We start from the raw sequence: 19,355 nt of genomic DNA on the forward strand, positions 1-19,355 counted from the left end.
ACCTGAGATCCTCCATTTGATAAGAGGTTGGATCTAGCGTGGAGCTCATGCCTTGATCCTCATGTATGTGGATCTCTGATTGAGATCCTTGGCATTCAAACACACACCAAGTCTAGAAGCTCAAACATGAGTTTGATGGTGTCTTAGGGGGCTCTTTGCAAAGTTCATGTAGGAAACAAATAGTACTACCAACCCTTGTCCCTCAAAATCTGACCAATAGTTTTAGTAGTTGAGCCTAAATATTCTTGGTTTTTTGTTTTTCTTAAATCAAAAGCCTTGGAAGCAGACGTTGCGGTAGTACCACATGTGCAAAAGAACATTTAAAAATTATAAAAAATACGTGAAGTAAAAATATAAACAATATAAAAATACCATAAAACTGTTTTTATCATGTTATATCACGATAAATACAAATGGGCGATATTTTGAGAATATCACATCTTTTTAGGTGTTATATCGGCTGATATTTTCGTATCATAGGCAATACTTGTAACATAGTTGGCTTTATAACTGAAAGTCTATCCTTAAAGTGCTAATTTCACCGAAACTGAAACCAGAGACTAAGGTCTGGTTAAGTTGCAAGACCTAAGGCATAAGAGTACTGAATGTAGGGTAACCCTCCTGCCAGTCTCCTATCCACTGGAAGACCTTATCTTCTTTCCATTACACCACTCAGTCCAAGTTACTTTGGATCGATTATCAGGACCTTAGGCCCCACACCACATGAAGAGAACGGTCATTCAAACAATGGTGTCAAATGGATAGGAAGGACAGCTCACCTGACACTGGTGTAGTACTGCACTTCTGTCCTGACCCAAACTAGATCTGATGAGTCGGATCGGGTGCAATCACATGGCACAAAATTTGTGAATCAAGTACCTTTGCACTCCATCAGGCCTTGGGCTCCACAACTGACAGGCCCTGTCCCCAAGATGGAGGGTGATCAGGTGCTTAATTCACAAATATTTGTGCAATCATATTGCACCGGATCTTTTCACAAATCTGATCTATCTGGGTTGCCAAACAGCCAACCGAAAAGGATGAAAGTACGCTGAGTTTGTAGCAATCTGCCATACAGTAATCTTTGTGATCTCTGGAGCTTCCTTTGAATAATAAGGCTGGCCCAAGAGGTTGTACAGATTTAGGGATGCAAACCGATTCGGGTTGGATGTGATCAATACCATATTCGACTAATCAGATGTTTGGATAAACAGCTTCGAATTTGGATGGTGAAAAGCTCATAGCAGATCCACTCTTTTATATGTAAATGGATTCAGATATTTGTCAGATTCAGCTGCAAAATAGTAAAACTATATCCGCATCCGACTATAATCAATATGGTTTTAGCTTACCAAATAAAATCTGATTCATTGACATCACTATACAGATTACAAGGGAACCAACTTCGTCATGCTTGCTTGCATCCTTGTGTGTTCAAACAACTGAATTGTCCCAGCTATATGACACCGCCAGTGTTTGGTGACATTAAGGACTACAATTCCCGTATTCAAGAAGGCTAAATTTGGTGTAAACTTTAAGAAACATACAAATCTTCTCAAAAGCTGCCACAAGGGCAGCCATTTTGGACACGTGTCCCTGGTGACACGAGCTGACACCACAAAAATTCGTATGGATTTTTTCTTTAACTATTTTTTACAAATTATTTTAAATAATATTTCACTAAAAAGTATCTTTACATATTAAAATATAAAAAATAGTTGTTTATTGATTAAAATTAAAAAAAAAATCTGTGTTTTCGTATCCTGTTTTGGAAAAAGTTTCAAACATGCTGCATGAGTGTGCCTGACCGATATGTTGAGACTAGTTCATCCTTGCATCAGTGAATATCATTCGCTCATGAGTCATGGCATTTCTGCTCATCATTTGCATGACTGTTCCAGATTGATACATCTCATTAAGGATGATTTGCTACAGTAGCATGCGTTACTGCTTACCCAAGCCCAACTTGAGTCACCATCTGAGCCACCTTTAACCTCAGCTGATGTTAAAGAATCTCTCTCTCTCTCTCTCTCTCTCTCTCTCTCTCTATATATATATATATATATATATATATATATAAGCATCCACTCAACCTCCACACCTACCCCCAACCCTCTCTCCCCTCCTCCAACCTAGAGTTGCAAACGGATGGGATTCAGGAAGGGCTTTTTGCAAACTTTGGCTGTTCAATCAGATCCGACCCAACTGCCAAATGTAGTTTGTGATCCGAAATCTGAATCCAACCGACCATATGTCTCCCCTTTTCCCTGCTAAACCCTTCTCTAATCACCCACTCAACCCCCACACAAACCTCCCAACCTTCTCTCCCCTCTTCCAAAGTGATTAAGACAAGTGATGGGAGAAGAGAGGAAATGGTAAAATAGGAAATGGTAAAATGAGCATTTATCATCAAATGAGGCTTTAAGTGTCTTTAATTTGTCAAATGAAATCTAAAGCATGTTTTAGGTGTGCGTTTTTATTATTGACAAAATGGCATGGTTACTAATTTATGGGTGTAAATAAGTTGAAAATCATTTGGGAAGAAAATGACTAACCTACCCATGAGGACTTCACTAAAGACACACGTGGTTTGTCACCTTACATACAATGACCACAGTTTAAAACCCCATGGGAGGCGTCTCTTGCTACAAAATCAAAGGTGAGTGTATTTCCCGATGGGCAAGGGGACCTCAAGGGACCATGCAAGTCACAATATGATGGGACGTTGCAAGTTCGAACACCTCTGGTATATGGGTGGTTGAATAACTGCCTGGTAGTATGAACAGGCGTCTGGCCTGTCTGGGTTGGCTAAAGGCTGTTTGTAAAGAGGGCCCTAATCCCCCCCCCCCCCCCCCCAAGTAGGGATGGCAGTGGACCCGGGGACAACGGGGCCCCGCCCCGCCTCACCCTGTTTGGACCGGGGATGAAGGGCATGAAACGGGGATGGACTTACGCTTTTCCCTGCCCCGCCCCGTCCCCGTCTCAATCCCTGCCTAGCCCCATCCCCATCTCAATCCTTCAAGGGATGACTACCCGTTTGGACCGCTGATGGAGGACATGAAACGAGGATGGAGGCGGGGGTGGAGGTTAAAATCCATCCCGGTGCGGGGATGGAGGTTCGGATTTTGAAACAGGGCGGGGGTGGAGACCTTGTCCCCCACCCCCGCCCCGATCCACTGACATCCCTACCCCCCAGCTCTGTTATGGAGAAAAAAAAAGGGGACCTCAAGGGTTTTACCAACTAAAGGCTTGCCAATGTTAGCAGTGAGGAGATGTTTTCCCTTAGCCTAGCCCCCCCCAAAAAGAGATTAACTTGGAAGCTAATCACAACCTACATAAACCACAAGGATTTACCTTAGCCACTAGGGATTTTTTGTGCGGACCGACTATTGCCCTATCTGAAAATATTTGGGGAGAAAAAAATATTCTCAAACCTAAAGGTAAACAAAGGTAAGGCAACCTGGTGGGCTAACTAACTCATCTTACCTTGAGACAAGTTTGAGTCAAGGTTTTACACTCTAGCCTGTTCAAAGACAGCCATGTGATAGAGATGTCATTTTGGCTGTATGTCCTTGGTGACAGAAATCAAAAAACGCTGACACGCAGACACGACCCAAATATGTAAAAACATATTAATATTCTCATACTTTTAATAATATTTCAACATAAAATATACTTTATTAGCCTTGAAAAGATTTTCCTTTTTTAATCTTCAGAAGCTCCGCCATTTAAAACCAGAACATAGGGGCCCTGCCATGCAAGTGAACCCATCAATTTGGACAAAATATCCACACCTGTCCAGGTCGCCGAGTGGCAGCAGGTCTAGAGAGAAGGTGCTGACCCCTTCATCCCAGGTTCAATTTCCACCGGGTATGCAGATGACTTTAACTGGTGGGTTCCATAAGAGCTTAGGTGTTGGTGATACCCCACCCAGGGTTTACCTTGAAGGAGGCGAGCCCATTAAGTGATCCAGTTCTCGATGAGGGCTCCTCATATTGTAAAGATTTTCCTTTTTTAATCTTCAGAAGCTTGGCCGGTTTAAAACCAGAGCATAGGGGCCCTACCATGCATGCAAACCTATCAATTTGGTCAAACATCCACACCTGCCAGGATCACCAGAGTGGCAGCAGGCCTAGAGAGAAGATGCTGACCCCTTCATCCCAGGTTTGACTCCCACCAGGTGTGTGAGTGCCTTTAACTGGAGGGGTTCTGTAAGAGCTTAAGTGTCGGTGATACCCCACCCGGACTCATTAAACGACCCAGTTCTCGACGAAGGTTCCTTGTCATCAGAAAAAAATAGTTCAAACACCCAAAAATAACACTTTGTTGGCCTCGCATATTGCATGATGAGGCCCCAAGCTCCATTTTCAGGGTTGGGACCAAGCTTCTGATTTGAGGTAGGAATACATTGTCGAGACTTTTTTGCCAATGCAGAAAGATGAATGATACTATTAATCCAAGAAAGAATACTGGCTTTCATATACAAGTAACAAAGAGAATTACACAAGAACCACACTTTGAAAAAAATTACAGAAATAATATTGGTAGAATTGAAAGTAAAGCTGGGGTCATAGTGATTTTTTTTTTTTGGCTAGCTAGTAAAAAATGTAGGTACTGCAAGACATTTAATTTCTTAAATTTTAAACCTTTTTCCTTTGTGAAAGTCAGAGAATTTGGCTGCCGATATTTGGTGTTTTAAACAGCCACTGCTGGAAATAACAAACAAATTTTTGAAGCTTATGAACGATAAAATGAAACGATGAACAGGAAAACAACGTTCCAACGTGGATTTGAACATGTTAATAAGTGAAATGCAGATAATCTGTTATACATGGTCTCTATGTCGACCATCTTTTTTGGAACCGTAAGATCAATACAGATTATCAATATTTTGTTTTCTAGGTATAAAATGATGTTGATTGTGGGTGAGGAAAACGGTTTACATAATAGACAGTCAAAGAAGAGATGATACCATAACAATACATTACATGCAGATCAAACCATTTTAAATGATGGCATTCAAGGAGTCAAGATTTTGAAACAAGAAGGATTGAAGAGTATGGAGCAACATTATAAGTCGCTTTGATCCCAGGAACTCCATCACGAACAAAGTCATCAGGAGCTGGAAGATTGGTATCCACCTGCACATTAAATCAACAAGTATGAAGCCGAAACCACCTACCGTTTTTCTCCAAAACCTAAGGTGGGTGTCCCACTTGAAGCAAGAAGATTAGACAGATTCTTCATTGAGTCGACAAGATGGAAGTAGCAGGCTTCCAGCCCAGCTGTTTACAGCTTTAGGGGAATGTTGTCTCTTTTAAGTCATTATACTCATCGTTTTAAAACAAAACAGGAAATACTAAGATCATATTTATATATGGTGTTCACAGGCAAATCAGCCCTGAATTTGCATGAACAAAGATTTTGAATGATTTGCCTAACAAAGTTGAATATATAGTAATCCTAACCCAGGTCAAGGTGTATAGCCACTAAAATGACACATAACATTAGATTGATGAACATATGCAATAAGTACCAATTCTTAGAACAAGCTGGTGAAAACTTAAAAACCCATCTAGAAACATGAAAGAAAATTCCAAGCTTATTCAATGTGCTAACTAGGGCTTATCCAAAGTTTAAGATTCTGTAAAATCAACAAAAACACTAATAGATGGTCAATGTACTAGTGCTTTCAGAAGCAGAAATCATACCTGAAGTTTAAAAACCAAATGAATAGAACCAGTTAGCATACAGGTGGTGCAAGTATGCTAAGACCTTTTTCCCAAAAGCTATCTCAGTAAAATCAAATAGACGTTTAAACAAGTTCAAATAAATATCAGTAACTTGATGACTGAGTATGACTTGCCTCAACCATAAGGATAGACTAAGGTGATTAGACATGAAGGTCATGTAAAGGATGTTCGGCCCTTGGAGAGACTTGAAAAGGTAATCATTTAAAGTGGTGGGAAAACTGTGACGCCGCCTGGTCTCTCTCTCTCTCTCTCTCTCTCTCTCTCTCTATATATATATATATATATATATATATATATAGAGAGAGAGAGAGAGAGAGAGAGAGAGTAGTTTGTAGTTTGTAGTTCCTAAACAGTCGTGACTCCTAAACTATCCTAAATGGCTTAAATGTTTGCTTAATCTGAACTTTCAGAAGTATTATATATTATTTAATTAAGTAGAAAACATGCTTCAGTACTTTTCATTTTCAGAAGTGTTTTTGGAGCAATAAAAAATCAACTGCTCATATCACACTAAAACTTGATGATTAAAAAATCAAAATTTTTTATTTAAATTGATTCAAATCCAAAGCACAATGTTTTTAGCAAGCAATAATAAAAACATCTATAGGCTTAGATTAAGCAAAAAATACCTTTAATAATGTTTTTTCTCAAGTGTTTAGGACATCTAAGAGCCACTAATTTTCCTATATATATATATATATATATATAGCAATAGAGAGAGCAGCTGTCAAAGTCTAAGTAATAATATTCATGCATCATGCTAACCAGTCCAGAGCAGTTTGGTGCATAGTTACCAGGAAACAAAATGGACATGAGAAGCGATGCATGAAGCGGGGAAGGGAATATTAAAAAGTACTATGAAGCGGGAAACGTGATATGGTTACGAAGAGACTATGCAAGTGCATGAAAAAATGAAACACATAGAAAGCAATATGAAGTGCAGGTGAAAGCAAATAAAAATTGATGAGCACAAATAATAAGACAATATAAAACCAATGTGAAAGCTTGTTATAAAAAAATCATAATTTTCTAATATGAAAAACATAGAAAGTGAGTGGGAAGTGACAAAAGGCGAGAAGGAAACTTTAAGTGAAAGGGAATCAATTTTGGAAGCGGGCTTCCCAAGGGAATCAAGTTTCCCATATTTTGGAAGTAGGTTTCCCAAAGTTTTCCCTCCTTTCGAGGAAGCGAGGAGTTTCCCACTTCTAAAGCGAGTTTGCCCATGTAGCAAGAAACTTCCGGTAACTATAGTTTGGAGTTATTAACATGATTGATAAAACAAGCATTTAATCTAGGAAAGAACAGAACGGTACATGAATCAGCATGAGCTAGGTGATCAAATCATAGTATGTATGATCTGCTTAGAGACATCGTTGTTATTTATGCTATTTCTCTTTTATTGTTTTCATTGGATAACACAAAAAGGAACTATAGGTTGTCAAGTGAAAATAACAGAAAATACAAGCATACCACTCTGAACCACTGCATCTTATGAGGTGGCGGCGGGATAGCAGCCGTCACAAAATGATGGTGCACATTAAATGCCACATATATGTCACCTCCAGCATGTCGATCATAAAGCCTAAGAGATTCAAGATATATTAGTAATACAAGTGCAATTCAAGTTCACATGCCAAAGGAGGCCAACAAAGGATGAAACTTATGATGCACGTTCAGATGCATCACAGGTTTCCAATTTAGTAGGAAAAAAGGAAAATTGCACTGCAATAGAGAGCATTGAATCAAATAAAAATCATCCACTTGCCAGAGTAAAACACATGTAGACCAAAGAAAACAAAGAAATTGATAGCACGAGATAAGTGTGGAACATACGTAAAAGCAAGAAATTTGCTGTCATTGTTGTCCCAGTTATCTTCATGCCAAGTAACATCGTTCTGCATATGATGGAATTAGTCATTTTCTCTTTTCTCAAATCAAAACTAATAATTAGTAATAAGAAACTACAAAACATGTTCTCAAAAAATTTCATCTTGAATTATGGCCGTTCATGCAGACTTGGAAGGCTAAAAAGGCAGTGCACAATGCACACAAAGCTAATGCCTTGTACAAGACACTAAATGGAAAAATGAAGGCATAGTTTTTTTTTTGTTTTTCTTGGTGTTGGTCACACTGAAGATATAACAGTTCATGGGAGTTGTTTGGAATATGATGCAACAAAACTGGTCCAGAGAAGGAACCCTGCTTGTCCAAGTTGCAACGTTTTGATTAAAATACTTTTACCTCGGGTAGAATAATCAACAGGTTCAGAGATAAACATGAAAATCTGATGTGTTCTTTAACCAGCAGCAGGATGCACGCTAAAATGTTACCCACATGGGAAACACTAATTGGAGAGCTAAATGATAGAAATATTTGTGCCCATATGCATAAGACCAAATTGCATTCACCAGATATATATGGATTCAGGAAGTATAACACCAGAAACAGATATTCTCATTTACATGGCCTACTTTGGAGATGTGACCTGATGTCACACTTGTAATATTCTGGACCATAGGGTTCAGTTATGTATGAGTGGACCATATGGGTCAGTTGTGTATGAGTTCTTATGTAATTTATATAAGGTTAATAAGGTATATTGGTCTATGTTCGTGCAAATAAGACTATAAATATCATAATACGAGGATATCCAACCCTAATATCATGTTAGGGTCTGGATTTTGGCTGCAACTCTTTCCCTCTTACACTTCTTCCCCTCAATGTTATCACATGCAATTACCAACAAGAACATTTGATGCCACATTGATGAGGTCATGTTCTATTTGCATGGGAAATGTGAAGGTGTAACTAAAAACAACATGACACATAAAATGAAAAGATCATACCACCTTAGGCAAAATATATATATATATATATATATATATCATGAACATCAAACAAGATTCACACCTTGGTAAGAAAATTCTCACATCCCAATAGAAGATGATTTCGGCGAAATTTTATCATTTCTGAGAAGAAACGAAAATGATTGTGCCTCCTTGACTCCAACTGCTCTCAGAACCCAAACAGGTTAGTCACCATGAAATAATGCCTAAAGACTCCAGACAATGAAATCAAGACAAGCATGTCACCTTATCCCATTGGAAGTGGTTCATAAGAGTATCATGCCCATAGCTATTGTTATTTCCATAGCGAGTGTGGCCATATTCATCTCCCATCAATACCATCGGTGTTCCCTAGCAGTATTCAATGAAAAACAAACATATTAAATCATGCTGCCACATGAAGAACAAACAACAGAATTTCTTAACCAGATAGTAGATTAGTGAATCAAAAGACCCATATTCAAAAGTTTCAGATCTCTATGCATGGCAAGAAAAGAATTTATTACAACAGAAAAAATTTTGGATTGAGCATTTTGTCAGGCTTACATGTATTGGTGACAGAAAATAAGCTGAGATGAACAAAACCAAAATATTACCGCTACGTCATGATGAGGTAACTCCTAGAAAAAGAACATCCCTAGCACTAAATCCAAAACATATAGTTAATCAGGGGGGAAATAGACTACTTTAATAAATACGTAAATGTTGCAAGTATCACGCCAATCACATAAGCATGCAAGTGACATTAGCTATAAATACCACATGAGCACCTTTGGATAAAAGGATTCACTTTTCCATGTAAGATTGAACAGCATATCAAGAAAACCATGTGAATCAGTATGTTTTGTCTTGAAATACTAAAAGTGGCATAATACACTGTTTTTAATTCAAATCCAAATACTATTTAATCTGGCACCAGGTTTTGGACCCAAACACATAAGTTCGTCCATCCAAAAGCACTTGGGTTTAACTTTAATTATAGTAAAGCCAGATCCAAAGTTGATGTACACAAGACTAAACCATAGGACAACTGAGTAAATAACCTGTCCCATGGGTCTCGCCAAAATAGGATGGGTCAAGTTCTCAGGCTGGATTGGCCTAATACTCTCATTTATACTACCTATATATTCATATCTGCAAGTGAAAACATTCCTGCTTTCCATACATGCCCTAGACATGATGTGATATGAAACAAAAGTATACAAGTTAAAGGTGCAAAGTCTTACTCCTTTTCTAGCCAAAATAAATAAGTCAAGGTTAGAAACATCAATGCCACAATATGACATGAGGAAAAACTTGATGCATTGAGTGAAATTTGCAAAGCATTTTTTCCTTTCCAGATAGCAATATGTTAATAAAGCTCAGAAACATCAATGTCCTCTCTCACTCTCTTGTTGGGACAAAACCAAAACTATATCCAAACTGCATTTGATTACATGAAGTATAGAATCATATGGAAATATATGACACATCCAAAAAGATCTAAGTTTTCTCTCATCAAACCCATGAAATCTACCAGTATATCAACAAAAGTAGACAAAAACTATGAAACTGGAACATTAAAAAGGAATTCTGCCTAGTAAACACAAAAACCATTTTGAACACATGCATATAGATACACACTACAAAGAAAACACTTTCTTACCTGGGATACCATTAAAGCCAAATGGAAATTCTTCATTTGGCGGGAGCGTAATGAATTTATAGAAGGATCTTTAGTTTCACCTGTGAAATGAGATCTATCATAATGTGACACAAAATATAAATGTTATATGGAATAAGCAAGGACGATACTAAGGATGTGAAGCATACACAATCTAATATCCATCTAGTGTTCTAAAAGTAATTTTGTGTACCAATTGGCTATACTGCACAGAGAAATATTAGCATTTAAAAATTTGGCCACACAATTTACATTAAAATCTACATCTTTTGTTTAAGGAGAGTAATTCTTACCCATCCTGAACCATAGTTGGCAAAAGTTCATTTAGAACATGCCTTTTCCAACAAACTTTGAAAACAGACAAGAAAAAAAGAAAAGAAACTCCTTTTTTCAGAATGCTGGAAAAAGTAAAAATAAACTAGTTCTTTTATTAAAAACGTTTAGAACACAAAATCATACTTAAAAGTAATTTTAAAATAAAACTCTACTATCCATAATTCTGTCCTATCTTGGGCTCAAATCATGTTGAGTCTTACATTCAAAACCTATAGTTTTATACCCTAACTTGATTCTCTATTTTTTTTTTTTTTTGCTTTATAAAACTAAAACCAAATTATACTCCTGCACAGTACTTGCCAATCTTCAAATTAGTTTTTATGCTTTTCATCCCTCATTTTGAGTGCAAACCTATGCCACATGAGTATGGATTCATATAGGGTATGACATGGAAATTTTGCAAAATATGGGTGTGTATATATATATGGGAAATGGGAACCTACTAAATGGGCATGGTGCTAAATGAAATATGCTATTGGATTTTTGGTGTTTTTACATAATTCTGACAGTACAGATGTGATATATATATATGCTTGTTTTTATAGGAATCACTTCTTGGAGCATTTGATTCCGATGCATGGATAGGTTTTTATAAGGTTTCAAAAATCAATGGCCTATAAATTTCATCCAAAATGCATGATCCAAGTGTCAATTTCTAGTAAAATCAATCATGCTGAACACATCTGTTGACGTCAGCTGGGTTCCTGGCAAAACAGTAACACACACACACACACACACACACACACACACACAGAGAGAGAGAGAGAGAGAGAGAGAGAGAGAGAGAGAGAGTAATCGTGATTAAGCATTAAGACCTAATCCCTTCTTAAAGGAATTAGTTAATAATAAGTTATAAAAGTACTCCATCTATTTTTCACTAATTACGTACTACTACCCAAACTGAAAAGATATTCCCTTTTTCCTTTTTAACACTCCCCCTCAAGCTGGAGCATATATATCTATTATGCTCAGCTTGTCACAACATCTAAGGAAGCCCACACTAGCAAGAGGTTTAGTAAACACATCAGCAGCTTGATCCTCTGAAGCAACATGACAAGTAGAGATTTGTCCTGTCTGTACTAGATCTCTTATGTAGTGACAATCAACTTCAATGTGTTTCGTCCTCTCGTGAAACACTGAATTATTTGCAATATAGGTGGCTGCTCTGTTATCACATCTCATCACCATTGGCGTTGAGGTTTGTACATGTAGATCTCTGAGAACTGATCTAACCCATATCATTTCGGCTGCAGTTTGAGCCATGGCTCTATATTCTGACTTAGCACTCGATCCGGCTACTACGGTCTATTTTTTGCTTCTCCAACTTATTAAAATTTTGCCTATAAACACACAAAACCCCGTAGTGGACTTTTTATCACTAATGTCTCCTGCATAGTCAGCATCCGAATAGACAACTATATCAAGAGAGAAGCTTGATTTGTATAGTAGTCATTTACCTGGAGAAGACTTCAAGTACCTGAGAATCATCATTGCAGCCTGCCAATGTACTTGGGTTGGTTTATCCATGAACTGGCTAATCTTGCTTATGGCTAGGGAAATATCTGGTCTTGTCACTGTAACATACAAGAGTTTACCAACCACAGACCTGAAACTTCTACTGTCAACAGGTTTTGCTTCTTCAAACATGTGAAGTTTAGGATCCATTGAAATGTTGGCAGGTTTGACTCCTAACATTCCTGTTTCCCGTAACAAATCAAGTACATACTTCCTCTGTGATAGGACTAACCCTTCACGGTTTCGAGCCACCTCTATACCCAAGAAGTATCTAAGAGGACCAAGATCTTTGGTAACGAAGTGCTTCTGTAGATGAGCTTTGGTATCTAAGATATCCTTGTTATTGCTTCCTGTGAGTATAATATCATCCACGTACACAACCATAACCACAACCCTCGTGGGAGTTTTCTTAACAAATAATGAGTGGTCTGATGTCGACCTGTTAAAACCAAATGTAGACACACTCTCAAACAGCTTCTGAAACCACACACATGGACTTTGCTTTAAACCATATATCGCTTTCTTTAACTTGCACACCTGGTAACACTCCCCCTGAACCTCGAAACCCGGAGGTTGCTGCATATACACAGTCTCAAACAAACCACCATACAAAAAGGCATTCTTCACATCCAACTGGCATAGGCTCCATCCATTATGGACAGCCACTGATATGACCAGCCAAATAGTATCAAGATGTGCCACAGGAGAAAAAGTTTCAAAGAAGTCTACCCCATACGTCTGTGTGTACCCTTTTGCCACCAATCTGGCTTTGTACCGTTCAATTGTGCCATCCAAATTGTACTTAATGGTGTAGACCCACTTACACCCAACAATATCTGCGTCAACAGGTGGAGTAACCAATTCCCAGGTATTCCGTGAAACTAAGGCATCCATCTCATCTTGCATAGCAGCCTTCCATTTGGAGTCTAAGATTGCCTGATAGTGATTCAGTGGTAGAGATTCAACAGATAGAGCTATAATGAACTTCTTCATGTGACTCCCAAGTTTCGCATCTATAACAAACTTAGAAATGGGATGTAAGGTGCATTGCCTTTTATCTTTCCTGATAGCGATTGGCAAATTATCATCCACAATAGAAGCTTCAGTCGTGGCTGAAGGACTTATTTCTGAGGAAGAAGGTAGTGTAGGTTTTGATTCCAAAGGAGATCTACGAGCATATACAAGAGGGGGATCATGATATCGTGACTGAGTGTGAGAGGTAGGAAAGCTTGTAGGAATTGACTCCAAAGGAAGAGGGGGTATAGGTAATGACATAGCATCACCCTGATCACATAGTAATCTTGAGGCGGTACTTGAAAAAAAGGGAATGGACTCAAAGAAAGATACATCTGCACTGACATACTCTCTACGAGCGACGGGATCATAACACCGATACTTTTTTTGATTTTTTGGATAACCCACAAAAATACACTTTATGGATTGAGCCGATAGTTTGTCTCGATGAGACCCTAGTTTATGAACAAAACAAACACACCCAAACACCTTGGGAGAGATCGAGAAAAGAGGTGCATTGGGATATAGGATTTTCAAAGGAATTTGTTCTCCCAATGAGGATGATGCCATGCGATTGATAAGGTAGCAAGCTGTAAGAATGGCATCTCCCCAATATGAAGGAGGCATACATGATTGTAACATAAGACTGCGAGCAACATCTAGAAGGTGTCTATGCTTCCTTTCAGCTACTCCATTTTGTTGGGAGGTATGGGCACAAGTCGTTTGAGGTCGAATGCCACGATTCTTATAAAACAGTAGTAACTCATTGGTTTTAAACTCGAGAGCATTGTCAGTGTGAATGATCTTGACAAGAGAATCAAACTGAGTGTTTATTTCAATAATGAGAGACATAAGAATAGAAGGAACTTCTGATCTGTCTTTTATTAAAAATACCCATGATAATCTGGAAAAATCATCGACAATGACTAAATAATGACACTGGGACTTACTGGAAACTCTACTAGGTCCCCACACATCAACGTGACGAAGCTCAAACAATCTTTGATTGGATGGATTCTGACTTGAAAGAAACAAACTCCTGTGGTGTTTACCTAGCTGACAGGCTTCACACTGGAAGGAGGCAAAAGGTGAAATTTGAGGAAGAATTCTACGAAGTTTTGGCAACGGCACATGACCAAGACGAAGGTGCCATTGATAAGAACTGGTGGATGACTCAGACATGGTATACGCGACTCCCAATGGTTGATGAAGATAGTAGACACCTCCTTCATAGCCTCCACCAATCCTCTTCCTCGTCAGCAAATCCTGAAACATACAACACAAAGGATCAAAAATCACTCTACAATTGTGCTCTTTTGCAATACGACTAACTGACAATAAATTTTGAGGAAAGGAAGGAGCATGAAGCACATCTGTCAGCTGAAGTGACGGAGAGATTGAAACATTTCCTTGTCCCACAATGGGAGATGAACTCCCATCGGCAAGGACAACCTTGTGATGATCACACATGGGGTCTAGCTTAGAAAAATTTTGTGAAGACCCACATAGGTGTCTAGAGGCACCTGAATCAACAATCCATCTACTACCTTGGTGATTCAATCCTTCACCTGCTGAGTAAGCAACATCAACAATGGGAGTAACTGCGTTCGAACTAGGACGGTGAGACATCAATTCTTCATAATCTGCGCGACTAAGAGTGACCGAGTCATTGGAGGAGCCAGTGGGAATCTCCATGTCGAGCTTCGCAATTTGAGCCTTAGATACATTTGGTGTCTGAGAAGAAGGGGGTCTACCATTTTTATCCCAACACCTGTCCTCAAGATGTCCCAATTTGCCATAATAGGTACACTGAAATCTACCTCTACCTCCTGTACCGCTGCCACGACCTCTGCTACGTGAATTTAGGAAATTTCCTCTTCCCCGACCAGAGGTGACTACAAGCGCCTATGTTTGTGAATCAGAATGAGTTTTCGGAAGAGTGATAGGCAATCTACTCAGGCGGTTGTAGGCTTCGGCAAGAGTTGGGACATCCGATCCTGTCAACATCTGAACCTTGGCAACCGCAAATTCAGATAATAGTCCTGTCAGAAATCTTGCAACCATGGTTTGCTCCTGATGGGACTTCTGCGTGGTACAACATAGGGGCCTGTGTGCATTCAGTCTTTCAAATGCAGATTTGACAGAAGCATAATATTGGGCCAACGTCTGATCTCCTTGTTGCAGTTGATAAATCTCTTGCTCGACTTGTAAGATGCAACTTACATTAGTCTCGTGAGAGTACGTATCTCGATGATTGTCCCACATCTCTTTAGCAGTGGTGTAGTAAATACGACCATCAGCGATATGAGGCAATACGTTGTTCATCATCCACGACATAACGATGTCATTATCTTCATCCCATGTGATGTATTTCCCAGATTTATCGGGTGGTTCCGGTTCTAAAAGAATATGTTTTTTTCGATGACCAGAAACAGACATCATAAAAGTCCGGGACCACCTCGCATAGTTCGAGTCATCTAGCTTGACAGAGGACCCATACAAGAAGGGATTCACAAAGGCTTTATATTCACCACTCAACTCCCCTTTTTTATCACCATCTTTAGACATCTTGACTTAGTCTCAAACAACCACCAGACCTGACCTAGATCCGATCAGACTAGATCTAATTTGCGACAAAAAAAACACGTTAGATCACTTCCGGGACTCGTCGGGTCTGATATTGGCCAGGCCCCCAACACGATAGTTCCACCACCAGATCTGACGTTAGATCTGATTCCAGATCAGCGTCTGACACACAACACTGATTCCACGATTTCTCTGCACCAGATCCCCACTCAATCTGGTCTTCTCTACGATCCACACTCCATGAGCTTCACGACTGCATCATGCTGGAGGCTGCAGACCTGCTCCAACAATTACAACTTCAGCCATATTCAGACCTGGCTGCATCACCTGTCGACCTGCTGCATTCAGGCCTCGACAGTGATCTCGACACAGATCAGAAACTCAGATCTGTCTTCCACACGATGGTTCAGTCACAACAGATGCAGCGGCAACCCCAGAGATAGCAGTGGCAGAAACGACCCCAGAAGCATCGCCCCGTGTTGCAGACACAACAACAGTTTCGTCAGCATCACGCAACAACAGTGTCGCAGAAGCAACAACAGTGACGACTGCCGCGGCAATGTCGACACCTGCAGACAGAGGCGACTGTGGAGGCTGCTGCAGAGACGTCTTTGCGCAGCGTCGTCGTCGATGATGTCAGTGACCCAAGATGGGTGGCTCTGATACCATGTTGACGTCAGCTGGGTTCCTGGCAAAACAGTAACAGAGAGAGAGAGAGAGAGAGAGAGTAATTGTGATTAACCATTAAGCCCTAATCCCTTCTTAAAGGAATTAGTTAATAATAAGTTATAAAAGTACTCCATCTATTTTCCACTAATTACGTACTACTACCCAAACTGAAAAGATATTTCGTTTTTCCTTTTTAACAACATCTATGGGGTCAGAATTTCGAAAGAAAAAAAACGAAAATCCAATAACATGTTTCATTTAGTTGTTAAATTGTATATACATATAATGTATGTATATATATATTCACATACATATATATAATTATCTAATTCACATTTCACATACATATACATATATATATTCATATATATGTATATTTATTTATTTATTATTTATGATGTAATAGGAAATACCCATTAGGGGTATTTCAATCTTTCCACAGTATTGTAATAGGCTATGTTACCATGACATGGCACTTAAGGAGCCGTACCTGTGTCGACACATGTTGACACGGGTACTAGTACTTGGACACGGCATTTGCCGTGTCCTATATTATATTATATTATATATTTTCAATATATAATATATATTTTCAGTATATATTTTAGATATATAATATATATTTTTCAGTATATATTTAGCTGTGTCCCCATACCCACAATTTTTTGGAATTGCCGTGTCATACCCTCCGTACCCATACCCATATCCATACTCGCACCCGTACCCGTACCCGTACCCGTACCCGTACCCATACCCATACCCATACCCATACCCATACCCATACCCATACCCATACCCAGACCCAAACCCAGACCCAGACCCAGACCCAGACCCAGACCCAGACCCAGATGACATAGGTAATAGGCTGTGCCAATTAGGGGCACAATAGTCTTTTGTACTTTTCTCTTTTATTTTTGTAACTTAGTATTTAAGTTTAGGGTTGAAGCACTTAAGTAAAATGCCCAATAGAGTCGTTGGGACCTCCCCAATGGCTCTATTTCTAGCCGTTGGGGAGGTCCCAATGGCTCTATGTTGTTTCTGTTGTGTATAAATAGGGGTGTTCCCCATCTTGTAAAATTGATGCTTCGCCTAAGCATTTTCAATCAATAAGATTTATATTTTTTATCCTCTTGTGTTCTATTTTGGCTCTTTGTAAGCCTTTGTATGCACCTCTGTGCTTGTGTATTGCTTTTTGGCATTTGTATTGTCCTTTAAGTGGACTTGTGTTTATGTGTGCACACTTTATATTTGTTTTCTGTTTGTTTCATTACATGGTATCAGAGCCAAGAAAATTTCTATGGTATTTTGCCTCTTTGGGTCGTGGGACTCTTTGGTTTGAGTTTGTGCTTCGTTAATGAATCGTGATCGATGTACGGTTTGAATTCAAGGGAGATCTTGACCCGGTATGTATCTTAAATCTTTCGCTATGTCACATGGGTAAAGGTACGACACGGCAAGTTAAAAAATTGTGGGTACGGGGATACAACTATATATATATGTGTGTGTGTGTGTGTGTGTGTGTGTGTGTGTGTGTGTGTGTGTGTGTGTGTGTGTGTGTGTGTGTGTGTGTGTGATATTTTTAAATGAAATTTTGTGTGTGTGAGTGTGCGTGTAATATTTTTAAATGAAATTTTTTGTGTGTGTTTGGAATTTTTTTAAAAGAAGGAGTACTTTTAAATGAAATTTTGTCTATGTATGTTTGAATTTTTTTTAAAATAAGGTGTAAAATGAAATTAAAAAAAGTGTTTTAAAAAATGTGTGTGTGTGTTTATTATAAAAGGGAAGGGGGTACTTTGTGAGCCCCGTTCCTATATATAGAGATACGAAGGAGGAGGACCCATACCCATTGTCGCTCTCTCTCTCTCCCTCTGTATACGAATGAAGAGGAAGAATAAAAGAGGTAGGTACCCCCCCCCCCCTTTGGTTTACTCGCTCTCTCATTTACTCCCCCCCCCCTCTCTCTCCCTCTCGTTTTCAGTTCGCAATCACCGAGAGACAGAGAGAAAGGGAGAAGACGAGAGAGAGAGAGAGAGAGAGAGAGAGAGAGAGAGAGAGAGAGAGAGAGAGAGAGAGAGGGAAAAATGAGATGGAGAAGATGATAGAGGGGGAAGACGAGACGAGACTAGAGAGAGAAAGATGGAAGTAGAGAAATTTGAGTTTGGGTCGGGTCTGGGCTGGACCTGACCCAGACCAGTGTGGGACCCGACCCAGGGCTTACCCGAACTGCATTTGGTACCCGCACCCGTGTCATAAAGTGTTGACATAGATACGACAATCATACTGTCGTGTCTATGTTACATAGATCTTTAGTTTTACTTGAGTTGTCTATCTCATGCATTACGCATGAGAAAACACATATTTTTTTATCTTTGAAAAAATTATTTGTTATTTTTTAAAGCTAAACCTTTAAATGCTTTTCAAATTTATTGTTGGATTTATTTAGAAAAAATATCCATATTAAATATTTTATAATATTTATTTGGTTTTGTGAAATGATATTTATACATATGTATGCTTTTATGAGATTGAGTTTGAATCTTAGGTTTTCGAACTCTATTTATTTAAATATGTACGTATATGATCTAGTATTCTTGAGCATGTGTTTTTGGTACTTAGATGCTTTATTTAAGCACTTCATGGTTATAAATATCAAAACATGTCTCTATGTATGACTTCAAATTCATGTCTTTTGACGTCATGTTTTTGGCACTTAGGTGCATTTGAATCCCTCATATCTCAAGATTTGAGGGTTGGACTAGATGAGAGATTCGAGGATTTCTCTCGCTTTCCCTTTATTTCAGAGATCTCAAATCCCTAAATTGATGATAGCAATATCTTATGCTTCGTGCATTTGTTGTTGATTAATTTGATGTTGGATACATGTTTGTTGTTAGTTTTAGTACTTTATTTTAAGAATTTAGATTATTTTTAAATTATTTGGCATTTGTTGATAGTTGTTTGCTTTGCTTATTT

The 19,355-nt window shown here is 38.8% G+C and overlaps 1 protein-coding gene across 2 annotated transcripts in view; it reads right to left on the reverse strand.

The window, feature by feature from the left end:
- Positions 1 to 4,787: 4,787 nt before the first annotated feature.
- The window catches only part of ISA3 (isoamylase 3), a 121,453-nt gene continuing 106,885 nt past the window's right edge, over positions 4,788 to 19,355 (reverse strand). For both annotated transcript variants that reach the window (XM_089988013.1, XM_089988014.1), the window contains 6 exons: positions 10,245 to 10,324; positions 8,846 to 8,950; positions 8,664 to 8,762; positions 7,587 to 7,648; positions 7,224 to 7,335; positions 4,788 to 5,141 (listed from right to left, as the gene is read on the reverse strand). In XM_089988013.1, coding sequence (XP_089844139.1) covers positions 5,028 to 5,141; positions 7,224 to 7,335; positions 7,587 to 7,648; positions 8,664 to 8,762; positions 8,846 to 8,950; positions 10,245 to 10,324 — 572 coding nt within the window. In that variant the 3' untranslated portion in view covers positions 4,788 to 5,027. The remainder of the gene's footprint in view (positions 5,142 to 7,223; positions 7,336 to 7,586; positions 7,649 to 8,663; positions 8,763 to 8,845; positions 8,951 to 10,244; positions 10,325 to 19,355) is intronic.

This window comes from Nuphar pumila, chromosome 14, assembly GCF_984573655.1.
Source record: "Nuphar pumila chromosome 14, dmNupPumi1.hap1.1, whole genome shotgun sequence".
Lineage (NCBI taxonomy): Eukaryota > Viridiplantae > Streptophyta > Magnoliopsida > Nymphaeales > Nymphaeaceae > Nuphar > Nuphar pumila.